Source organism: Tympanuchus pallidicinctus, unplaced genomic scaffold, assembly GCF_026119805.1.
Source record: "Tympanuchus pallidicinctus isolate F22 unplaced genomic scaffold, pur_lepc_1.0 scaffold8, whole genome shotgun sequence".
NCBI lineage: Eukaryota > Metazoa > Chordata > Aves > Galliformes > Phasianidae > Tympanuchus > Tympanuchus pallidicinctus.
The window spans coordinates 4,393,236-4,405,491 of record NW_026294802.1 but is presented as its reverse complement, the minus strand read 5'-3'; the positions used below and the strand labels follow the sequence as shown (position 1 = coordinate 4,405,491).

At 43.7% G+C, this 12,256-nt stretch overlaps 1 protein-coding gene across 2 annotated transcripts in view; it reads right to left on the bottom strand.

The window, feature by feature from the left end:
- Window positions 1-8,787: 8,787 nt before the first annotated feature.
- The window catches only part of KDM5A (lysine demethylase 5A), a 51,370-nt gene continuing 47,901 nt past the window's right edge, over window positions 8,788-12,256 (bottom strand). For both annotated transcript variants that reach the window (XM_052667561.1, XM_052667560.1), the window contains exon 28: window positions 8,788-11,818. In XM_052667561.1, the coding sequence (XP_052523521.1) occupies window positions 11,606-11,818 (213 nt within the window). In that variant the 3' untranslated portion in view covers window positions 8,788-11,605. The remainder of the gene's footprint in view (window positions 11,819-12,256) is intronic.

The following is a 12,256-nucleotide window of genomic DNA, read 5'->3' as shown; positions in this document are numbered from 1 at the left end:
TGCCTGTGAGAAGCTCTTGCTGGTGCCGTTAGTCTCTTGCAGCACTGCTGGCCAAGGAGTTCTTGGCTCCAGTGCAGTTGTACTTGGTGGTGCCGCTGCCTATCACTGGCTGTGGAACTGCAGGAAAAAGCATGACCCAAAATGACAAGCCTAGCCGAGGTAAGAGCTGAATCTTGGCTGAATGGGAATTTCATACCATGGGGTCTGCAGGGAATGTGGACATGGGGCAGTTTCCATGCCACACGTCACCACATGAGCTGCAATCAAGCATAACTATGAAAACCAGCCCTGGATCTGCACAGGGCTGCAGCACCAGCAGTCAAGGCACTGGAAGGAGGTCCTCATCCTGCTGCAGGTCATTATCTGAAGGCATCACAGGTCCGTGCTTGGAGGCCACAAATAAGGTACACAGAACTGGATATTATTATTCACAGTAGGCATGTTACAGCTGTGATAGTGCAAGGATGTAAACGAGGCAAGGCTTTAAAAAATACTTACTGCATCTGCTGGTGAATATCTGGGGCAAGAGAAAAAATCATGATTTTAGGTATAGAGGTAGGCCTGCAAAGCAGTGGCAAAGTTTAAACTGTAGGCAGGCAGGCAGATCATAGAATTACTAAAGAAAGAAGAGAAAGAAAACACTGGAGCAACACCATGTTAATCAGTCAACAGTGTGCATCCACACTGCTAGACTTCCCACAAGAGAAACAGGGAAAGAGAATAATAGAGTCATAGAATAGTTTGAGTTGGAAGGGACCCCTAAAGGCCATCTGGTCCAACCCCCCTGCAGTGAACAGGGACACCCACAGGCAGATCAGGTTGCTCAGAGCCCCGTCCAGCCTGACCTTGGGTGTCTCCAGGGATGGGGCATCCACCACCTCTCTGGGCAGCCTGTGCCAGTGCCTCACCACCTTAATGGATTCCTTTATAGGAACCTGGAGCAGGAATGGATTCACTCAAAAGGTGATCATGTACACTACATGTACCTTTGTCAGGAGAAGAGAGGTCTAGGAAATATGAGAGTGGCATCGTCCTCTGCACCTTACAGTGCAGTAAGTAATGGCACTGGCTGAAATACTCCCATGCAAAAAAAAAAGGAAATAGTTTCTTCGCACATACTGCGTGATTTAATATGTGTGATATCCGTGGCCATTGCCATGGAGTATTGTTCAGAGGGTGACCAGGTCAATTCACACTGGATTCTGCTGCTGTAGGACTTTAACAGATGCCCAAATAAAAGAGCCACCTCTTCAAGCTGGAGATGGCTGGAAACCAGGGAAAATGTTGCAGTGGGGAATTCCGCTGGAGCATGAGGATGGGAAAATGTTCTTGGAGACAAACCTTCTGACAGTCAATGGCATAGTAAAATACTGAAGGTAAGGCAACAGTGATAAAAATAAAGAAAGCAAAGCCAAAGAGTTCCTTGCCTTGTGCAATGGATCCTTGTAGGCAGAGAGGAGATTGAACAAGGAAGTGTTTATATAGATTCTCAAAACTGTGGTGTGCATCAGCATCACTGCAGAAATGTCCCTGGATAACAATGATAACTACAGTGCACCAGTAACAATATTCTTATCAACCATTTAAACAGAAGACAAACTAATGGGCAGGAACTAATGGACTACGATAGGAAACAGTGTAATCAATAACAAACTATTCAGCTTCTGCCTGGATAGATAAGACTGTGCTGAAGACAACAATAAGTTTAAAATGAAAACAAATCTTCAGTGTAAACATAAGCAACAAGGAGAAATATTAAATCTACAAATACAAAAGAAAGCTGTAAAATCCTGAGCAAAGCGTGTTTAAAATAGAACATCTCTTTCAGTGCCTTCTGGGGAGAAAAAGGGAAAAGTCAGCATGGTTTTGAGAGATACTCCTTGAGAGATTGGAGAGCTTAAAAAAGATAATTTGATCTTTTTACTGAAGATGAGAAGAGGGCCAACATATATCACAAAGAATCAGTGAAGAAAAAGATGAGCTGAATACACATTTTTAAAATTGCAGAAGGAAAGGAAACTGGGAGGGGCATTAATCAGCCCATCAGAGGCAATGAAAATCCAAAGGGAAAAAATGCACATGATGAAATCAGCCTGGATGCCTAAGATTATGCATCCGTATGGATATCTAAGCCTAAATGGAAGAACAAGGACGAGCAGAAGCAAACACTTGGGAAATAGATCTGCTAGAAACAAATAAGAGATATGGAATAAAGTGAACCTTGGGGATAAATATATGAACCAGCCAAGATGAGGTGAGTGCATTTCTGCTGGTCATACGCCGCTGGGTTGTTTCACTGTCCATGCTTCAGCAATGCCTCCCCTGGGTGCTGAGGAACATTGGGGTAAGGGCACATCAGTCTTCTCCTCCATGCTTTTTCTGGAGGCTGATGACAGGGCAAAAGGGAGATGGCTGCTGCTCCTAACCCATCCAGAGACTTGTAGGAGAGCAGCCAGGGCCTGGCCACTGCGCAGCTCCGGTGCCCCAAGGAGCAGAGAGCATTGCTGGATCCATGCTGGACTGTGGCTCCGTATGTGAGCTGAGCACACAAAGCTTTTCTACCTCCCACCTCAGTCCCCCACTGTGTGACAGTGTCTGCCCGCCCCAGCGCTGTGTAATCTTGCAAGCCACCTCCCTGCTTCCAGGAACACAATTTGCCGTTAGGCTATCTGGGAACCAAAGGCCAGAGCAAATGCAATGCCTTTTCTCCATCTGATAACCACCAGGCTAGCAGCCTTTTCAAACTGAAAACATTATTAAGCTTAAGTGGAAACGGCAGTACAGAAAGCACAATTCTCACAAATATGAGCAGGAAGGGGATATATAGGGGCTGAGAGTGCACAGAAAGAACCCAAAATAAGCACAAAGGATCAATCCCTTGCTTGAGCCACCAGGTTCAAAGAAAGGCACTTTTATTTCGAAATAGCAGTGGCAGAAACCAAAAGTCATGGCAAGAGTCTGCAGGTTCCACAGCGAGAGAAAACACTACCATGGTCATTTGGGCAGGTTCCCACAAGCAAAGTTGCCCCAGAGGATATGGGTTGCCAGACAACTGCCCAAACAGACATGGCCCAAAGCAAGAAAATCTGCATCCACACTGGATAGCTGTGGGGTGGCAGAGGCTTCATGTTGGAAGTGTTAGATAGGCTGGCCTGAGAACAGCCTGCTCTGCTTGTGGAAGATAAAGGGACAGCTGGGGGAACTGCCCCACAGCCTGCAGCATACAGGAAATAGTAGGGATGTTCAGCACATGAACTGACAAAGCTTGCCATTCCCTCTCCCTGTTTGCAGGGGTTTTTTCTGCTCAGATTTCAGAACTGTCTCAATTCCTGGACAAAAATGTTGGATGTTAGGAAAAATTTCTTCTGAGAAAGTGGTGATGCTTTGAAACAGACTGCCCAGGGAGGTGGTGGAATCACAACCACTGGAGCTGTTCAGGAAACATGTCATATGGCACCGAGGGACGTGGTTAGTAGGCACGGGCTGACGGTTGGATGATCTGGATGGCCTTTCCAACCTTAAAAATTCTATGAGAAATTAAACCAGTTAAAGGTTTTCTGCAAGACAACGCAATTAGGCAAGCTACATATACACCTGTAACATACTGTGCAACATAAGCAATAGATGAATGGCAAACAAAGACTCCTAAGGCTGGAGACTTCATTCATTTTGGCATCTCCCACTTCCTCTCTCCAGCAGCTGTTACAAGCTCTCAGTGCTCCTGCTGCACCTTGCCAGAGGCTGGGCAGCCTGAGCAGAGCAACTGCAGGAGCAGAGCCTCAGGGAGGAGGCAGGAACCATGACCCTTCTGAAGCCCAGCCATCTACTTCCTGGTGTGAAAATGGGTAGCTTGCATGTAAAAGATAAATCCACCCTTTAGCTGTTGGCTGCTAAAGAGCTAATTAGAGCATGCTTTCATATCAAAACCATGTGCCAAAGGATATCACGCTTTCAGACAAATGATAGCACTACTGTTCAAGTGGCCCAGAAGTGAGACAGAAAAGTCCAGCAGATTTATGTACAGTATAGAGTGTAGAGAAGGACCTGGGTATTGCTCTGGGGATCATGGGCTTCTCCTTTTCTCTGTGCATCTGACTGCTCTGTGGTGAAGGTTATAAAGCTGACACAGACTGCAGTCATAGCTATTGAGAGGGCTGAGATTATATGAACCCCCTGCTCTCTGTCTGTGTGGAAGAGAGATGCTCTGGGGGTAAAAGGGAAAGCTTCACTCAGAGGTGAGATAGGGTTGCACCTGCTTAAACAATTCCTTTGAAGAACACCTGTAATCTGCTTTTAAATAGTCAAGGTTAGGGCAATACTCAGAGAGCATTTGGTTCATAATTATTTATATAAAAAAAAGTAAAAGGGTTTTCTTCAATTCAAGAGGTCTGGTAACTAGGAGCCATAGAGGGGTTAGAGATGAGACCTTTCCCACTGGTAAGGGAGAAGATGTGGGGAGTTGCATAAAGGGCCTCAAAGGGAATGCAGCCCTATTTCCTCACCTTACTTTGAATTTCCCATGGTGTAATGGGAAGGCCTAAGGGAAGAAGCTGCTGACTGCAACAGGAATCTGACCAGCCAACTTCCTAAAACTGCCTTTTACTCAGCAAGAAAAAAAAAAAGTCTCAGTTTCAAGTTGGGAATTTTTTCTATTACTGTGTGGACTCTTCCATTATTTGCTATTTACTTACTTTTGTGCATTCTGTCATTTTTTAACAGCATCAGATCTTGAAATGTGAGGTCTATACAGACCAAGGATGTTCTTACCAGGACCCTGAGGAAATCAGATGTCCTGCCTTCAACTCCTTGTGTCTGCATGGACATCCAGAAGCTGCAGTTGATTGCACATTTACTTTCCAGTCCACCCTCACCCTTCTAACACATAGCATGCAACAATTCTGGAGATGTTAAGGTCCCACACACTCAGAAAGAGGCCAGAGTGCCTCCAGACAGTTCCACTTCTTTACCAGAGACTCTCAGGCACTGGTGTGCATCAATTTTCTCTCACAATAATGCTTCTGGGCAAAGATAAGGCACTTATCTCCCACCGCTCATCTGTATAAGAGACTATCAGAAAATCTGGCAAGGAGATAATGGGTCAAAGTGTTACCAATACACTGATTCCTGGTCCTCGATGTTAATCTTTACTGTATTTTGCTCTGATAAATGCCACTGCAGATGTGGAAGAGTGAGTTAAGTATATTTTCATCTGTATAAAGGGAAAAGTTAAATTACCAGTTGTCAGAACTGCTACCCATCTCACATCTGCTCAAAATCTGGGCTGTTTCTCAAATTCATGTTACCCAGAGAAGCTGTGGTGCCCTATCCCTGGAGGTGCTCAGGACCAGGTTGAATGGGGCCCAGGGCAGCCTGAGCTGCCAGATGGCAGCCCTGCCCACGCCAAGGGGTTGGAGCTGGTTGGCTTTGGGATCCTTTCCAACTCAACCCATTTTGTGATTCACCATTTGGATTTGTGGAAATTCCACTGCTATTATCATAAAAAAGCAGTAACAGCAGTAGCAAACATCCTGTTCTTCTGGGGAGCCTGGCAGGAGACTGAGTTGCTGTAAGATGGTGTGGACCTTGTCAACTGGGAAGCTGATACAGCAGTTGGATCTGCTGGCACATCTCCAAGGCACAACAAGCAGATGCTGGGCTGGCCGAGGCAATCCAGCTTTTTCAGGTCCTGCCTTCTGAGGAGGCTGCTCTCCTTAGATACCAGTACCCACAGCAGTTACTCAGATAACTTTAAAGGACTTTTCCTTTTTTTGGGGGAGTTGTGACTGCCAAAAATTGGCCTTTGAAAAGGCTCCAACTTAGACACAATGCCCCATCTATGATTAAAACCGTTCACTGCAGCAAGGCTTTTGTTTTGAAGCTATTCAGAGCATGTCTCCTCACAAATATTTCCGGGTTTTAATAAAGCCTTGTTACTTTCAATGCCTTTACCTTGCAACTTAACATTCATTTGAGCCTTATGTAATGAGATGTCTTGGTACAACGGTCTAAATCTCTTGCTGTGCAGTTTCCAGCTGTCCTACACATTTATCACTCCTCTAAAGCCAGCGTGGCTAGAATTTTGATAAGGGCTGAATTTATTGCATCTCCCTGCTGACTATTGGCGCTCCAAGCAGAGTTCCTGTTTGGTCCAGGCAAGCTGACCAAACACATTCTTAGTGATTGCAGCTGGGCAGGATTTGAAGGAGCTCCCTGCTTTCCATTTTCATCTAATGGGAGAAAACCCTCAAACCCTGCTTTTAGCAAGACCGTAGTTCTCAGAACAAATAAGAAACTTTGTGCCTTTGAAAAATTTTTCATTTCCAGAGTACAAAACTGACCAGTGATGTACAGTGTTTCTCTCAGCCAGTCACTGTCTTCAAAAGGCAGGCAGATACTTATTATGAGAGCGAGGGATGTCTGGTGGGCAACTGATGAAAAATCCAAGTAGTTTTTGCTTTACTTTGCTATAAAGTTGTTTATTCCAGTAACTGTTGTTAGAACAACACAAAACAAAGGTGACAGCTATCCTTGTGCAGCTGCCTAGTAAGCAGCCTACTGGTGAATGAATAAAACTGTAGGCTCTCTCACTTCTACTAGGGCAAAGATTAGCTGCCCTTCTTCATTCTCATTCACATTATGCCTTTCTTTTAGTGTAATGAGCTGCATGGAAAAGGGCCATTCATCAGTAACACTGACCTCAACACAGCCAGCCCAGAACTTTCCTAGATGTACGGACCGACACAACTGCTTATTAGCTCACAGAGTATAGGTGTGAGCAGCACTCAAAGCAGCTCAGTTCTGCCATTTAAGGTTCTTCATGCATCTTACAAACTGCAATTCATGTAGTTTCTTTTTTTTTTTTCCTTCTAATCTTACATGCCACAATGATGAATGCAGCCAAGGAAACGTCTGTACAGAGGATCATTTTCCTGATGGATTTTGATGAACTCTTCTGCCATCGTGTTCATATTCAACAAAGAATAGGAAACGAGATGTGAATGCGGGACAGCCAACCTTACCCTGATCCCTGAATAGATTATGGAATGAATTCTCCTTGAAGTCACATTCAGGGCCATGAAGGATAAGATGAATCACTGACAGCATTAGCCCAATCTGGTTGCCTTCTGTGAAGGGTTGGACAAGGGGAAAGCAGTGGATGTTTACCTGTCTTACAACAAAAACAAAAATGTGTAGTGGATGGAAATCCAACAAAATGGATGGAAAACTGTGTGCACTGCTGTGACTAGCAATCAGCAGTTTGAAGTCTATCAGACAGTCAGCTGGGAAAGGAGTACCTCCAGGGCTGGTAGGGAAAGCAACACTGTTTTATGTTTTACTCACCTGGTGATGGGATACACTGTGCCCTCAGCAACCTGGCAGGTAGCACCAAACTGAATAATGGGAGGAGGAAGAGGAGAAGAGCAGAACAGCCTAAAACATGGGAGGAAAGTTCATTCAGTCGCATCGCTACTGATTGGAGTAATGGGCTGACAGAAAATTCATTAAGTTAACCGGATCTGCATCTGGACAAAAATAAACCAAGTGATCTGGGAATAATGGTGGACAAATGAAGTGTCAGCAGCATGCCTCCTGCCTATCATGAAGGCCAAACCCATACCAGGCTGCATAGGAAACGCATTGTCAGGAGATTACAGTGATTTTTCTCCCGTACACTTCAACGCTTGTAAGGCAGATCTGGAGTTCGTGATCAGTCTGGGGCTTCCCAGTACAAAAACAGATGTTAACAAATAGCAGAGAATAGCAGAGAACCAACAAAACTGCTAAAAGACTAACATGGCCCAAAGGAGGCTAAGCTGGGGCTGTTCACCTTGGAAATTAAGGGGGTTGCAGGGTCTATAGACTACAAACACCTACTGGATAATTATAGAAAAGAGAGAGCCAGGCTCTTCTCAAAAGCAAAATTAGAAGAGGCAGGAAAGCTACAACAAATGAATCTGACTGTGCATCAGAAAAAAAATACATACTAAAGATGCTATAAAACTGGAACAGGAAATTGTAGAGGCCTTCAAACATCCTGGAAATACACAAAATTTGACCTACTTTCAAGTCAGCCCTGCTTTGGTAAGGAGAGGTTGATCCAGATGACCTTCTGTAGCCTATTCAACCTAAACTATTCAGTGATTCTAAAAGCTGAAAATAAGAATGCAAGCTTCACAGTGTGGCTAACAAAACACACAGACATCTGTTTCTGTTATCTTATGCTGTGTAACACTGCACTCTAATAACTCAAGAGAGTTTTCATAGCATCATCAGTTTTAACTTAAGCCCTTATTATCAAATAGTCCAGGCCACATATGCATTCAGGTACAGATACTTTGTAAAAAGCATAAATCCTAAAAGTAAGAGCACTGAAGAGTTCAGGAGCAATGTTTATCTCTATGCAAGTAAAGCAGCCCAATTCCAGGCACAACTCAAGTCTTGGCCATTTTTCCTTCCATCCAACAGCTCTGGTTATTTGACACGTGAAGAGAAACAAGAACTGTGGTTAATATTCTTTGTGGAATACAGTATTAAGTTGTGTACTGTTCTAGATACACAAGAGCTAAGATTTTGTATACACTGACATGTTGTCTCTAAAGCACGAGAAATTTTCTCCTACAGCTGCAGCAAGCATTTATGAAAATGATTTCCTTAGCTTAACTTTGGTTTACTTGTTTGCATATTTTCATAAAAATTCTATAAGCTAAGACGTGGGGACGGTACCACAGCTGAAATTTGTTGTGCTTTGTTGTTGTTTTTTAAAACCACTAACTACATTTCTACAGATTTTTCAAAAAGTCAACATTTATTCAAAATTTTATACTATCAGCAATCCTTTGGGAAGAATTATGCTTTTAAAAATAAATGTTTAAACAGAGAGATGTAAAGCTAATAATGGTCTTCAGTTTATGAACACCTTACCCAAAAGTAGATGGGAAACAAAACACACAGCTAAAGAAGTGCAGTAATCACCTTCTGAGAAGGTAAAAACCTCCTCATATGGTCATGTGAAAACAGCTACTAAGAAGGTGACTACTTGCCCATTTCTTGTTCACTGTTCTTAACGCCTGTTACAAGGAGAACGACTGACCACTGCATTGTATTGCTCTTTGCTTCCTGCTGCTCATGATCACACCCTCTACTCAGAGAAACAAGAACATTCAATGCAGATTTACTAAAAGAACTCTTTCCAGTTGATGGTAAATTACATATAACAATGACTTTTATCACGACAGAGAATGTAAGAATGGTTAAGAGGATATGCTCAACAGTTAACAGGATATGCTGACCACATTTTCCTTGTCGTGTCACGAATTCTAGGAGTCATGAAAGAATACAGACACTGGGATTCTTTACAAAATCTTGTACTAGTCTACTTCTGGAACAATTAAACATCTGTGACAGAGAGTCTATCCACTCCATATAGGGAAACATTTATGTAGTACCATCAGTTAAAGCCTGAAGGAAAGTAACAACTGTTTAAACCAGTTTACCAAAACTAAACGTACATCGAGAAGAAAAAAAATGTAAGTGGATGCAAAAAAGAGGGCATGTCTAGCTATAGCATAGACTCCTTCATAACTAAGTAAACAAATAATACTCTTAAGTTTGCTAGGGTGCCCGTTCAGCCACATGCTTAACCACAGCTTCCATTTAACACATTCGTCTTTAAGGAGCAGGAATTAGAAGCCAGTGACCAATGTGCACTCAAAAAACTCCCAAGATCCTGCACTTTCTGCCCTCCACCCTAGCTCTTTTCTGTTGCACATCTTCCTCTCCCCAGGTAGCAGGCACAAATAAACCAATAAAGTTCATCTACCTGAGCTGAGGTGTTGGTGTTTTGTTTGCTTTTCTTTTTGGACGGACAATTCTGCCAGATAAATAAACTTCCAAATATCAGAGAACAAGAGAATGGACACAGAACAGTCAAGACAGAACACTTTTGTTTTTGTCAATTTTCTTTTAAATCCCAATCCAGCTCCTAGTAAGACTGGACACTACTTACAACACTCCTAGAACTGCAGAAGAATGGAAACACAATAGGGAGCGAGTGGAAGGGGGGGGACAAGACAGCCCAGTGGCTAGCTTCAGACATTCACATACACAAAAGCCAGCACTGACTGGAGTCATTAAGGCCCAGATGCCCCACTAAATAGGAACAAACCCAAACACAAAGGTAGCACGTGAAATGTATTTACCTATTTAAACACAGGCAGCTGGTCAGGCTAGAATGGGGAAGGTAACTGCTAATTCCTTGTACTACAAGGAAGGAATGGAGTAAAAAAACCCAAGCCCACGGGCAGGTTTTTGCTTTGTGAACCTCTGTCTGTGCTGCTGGTTAACAGTGGTAAGTATAAAAAAATCAAAGAAAAATAATCTATTTATAGAACAAGTCAGTAGTCTGAGACATTTAGAAAAAAGTAAAAACAAGTCCTTCTTTAAAAATGGATTTACTAAAACAACTGTCACCCAGGATGACCCCAAGCCCTCTGGTCCTCTGGCAAAGCCAGGGGTAACTTTCAACAAGAACTGTTGCTGACTGGTACGCATCCAGCAAGGCCAGCAGGGAGGGGAATTTGCACTGTGAACAGTATCTGCAGACTGCTTGCTGGTATCTCTCGAGGCCATGCCCGTAGCCTGGTGATACTGGAAATAGTTGTGAGTGAAACTTTTCACAGAAGCACATGTCAGTGTAACCTCTGAGGTAAGTGGGCTGTCTTCTTTCCTTCCCATTCCTGGGTACAGATCACAGAAGCTGGTGCCCTGTACCTCCTTGCCAGCTCCATCCTGCGTGAGACAACTTTAACATGCAGGAGTGCGGAACTCTAAGCAAAGCCTAGAACAGGAGAGGGCACCCCTGCAGAAAGGGAAGCACTCTGCTTTTCACAAGCTCTGGTCAAGATGGACATCATTTTTTCCCGGCCCCCCTCAGGACAGGAAGATCAGTTGTCCCCCACTAAGGTAAAAATTTTGCTAGCAGAGTAGAATTGGGTTTCTTTTTGGTACACAGAACCTTTGCTATTTCTGAGATCATGAGCTCCTCTGCCCTTCAGCTACAAAAGAGAAACTCATTCATTCATCCACTTGCTCCCATCCTTATAGAGTAGTGTTAGCCGCCTGGATACGGAGACAACTCTCTCGAGACATTGCCCTTCTCACTGGGTTGGCAGGAGGAGGCAAAAGATAACTTCCAAAACCTCCTTAGGGCAACGTGGTATGGCTAAAAAGCTCCAGCCCATGCCACCAATTTTCAGGCCAGCTCTGCTGCCAACATGGACTTCTAACACCCTGAAGCGTCTAATCTAACAGCCTCGGGTTAGCTCAGTCTCTAAGAGCAACAGCCACTCTCAAAGATGGAAATACTCAAGTCAAAACACTGGCTGCAGCTCCTAATGAGGCGGTGTCTGCATAGATGAGTCAGAACCACTGTGCCTTGACGTCCCTGCTGTATGAAGGAAGCCAGCTGTAAGGAAGGGACCAACTCTGCTGCAGGTCTGTACATCCTTGGAAGTGAAGCTCAGTGGCTACATTAGATTCAAACCCTCTCTTTCTGTAGGGGTATCAGCAGTCCATTTCTCAGCAAGTTCCAGACATCAAGCAGTTGCTAACTTGTCTCCTTAAGATCTTCCATTGGGAGTTTGTAGCTCAACAAGAAAGAAGGAGGTGGTGCATGAGCAGGGCTACTTGGGCCCTGCATTGTTTTCTTTGCACAGTTTATACAGATGTAATCCTCATTCTCAGCCATTTCTGGAGAGACACCAACGCAAACTTGATGAAACCACTCATCGCAGCCACCATCACACTGCACCCAGTCTACCTGCAAGAGATTGTATCAGCAACATTAGAAGGAGAGACAGAAAAGCAGAGGTTCTATGAAGAAAATGTCTTCTATTAAATCCACCCGATAGAATGAGAATGCAAAAAGTGTTTGGCACAAATTAATGAACTACAGAACTTGTTTTGATAAGCTGCTTCAGCTTAAAAAGTAGTATTTTCCCAGCAACGCTGCTCCTTCTGTATCCTTAGGCCATGGCAGCTACTGCTGCTGTAGTTCTACTTTTGACTTACAGAGCAACGTGAAAACAAAAATACATTAGTAAAAATAACAGTAGTGGCAACATATCTAAGATGGAGTTTGTAGGAGAATAAGCTGACAGTCAGAACAGAAAGCATCACACAGAAAAGCAGATCAAATTTTTTTGTAATAAACCAATCAATTCTAAACTTGCTGATTATCCATCTCCCAACAGCAACG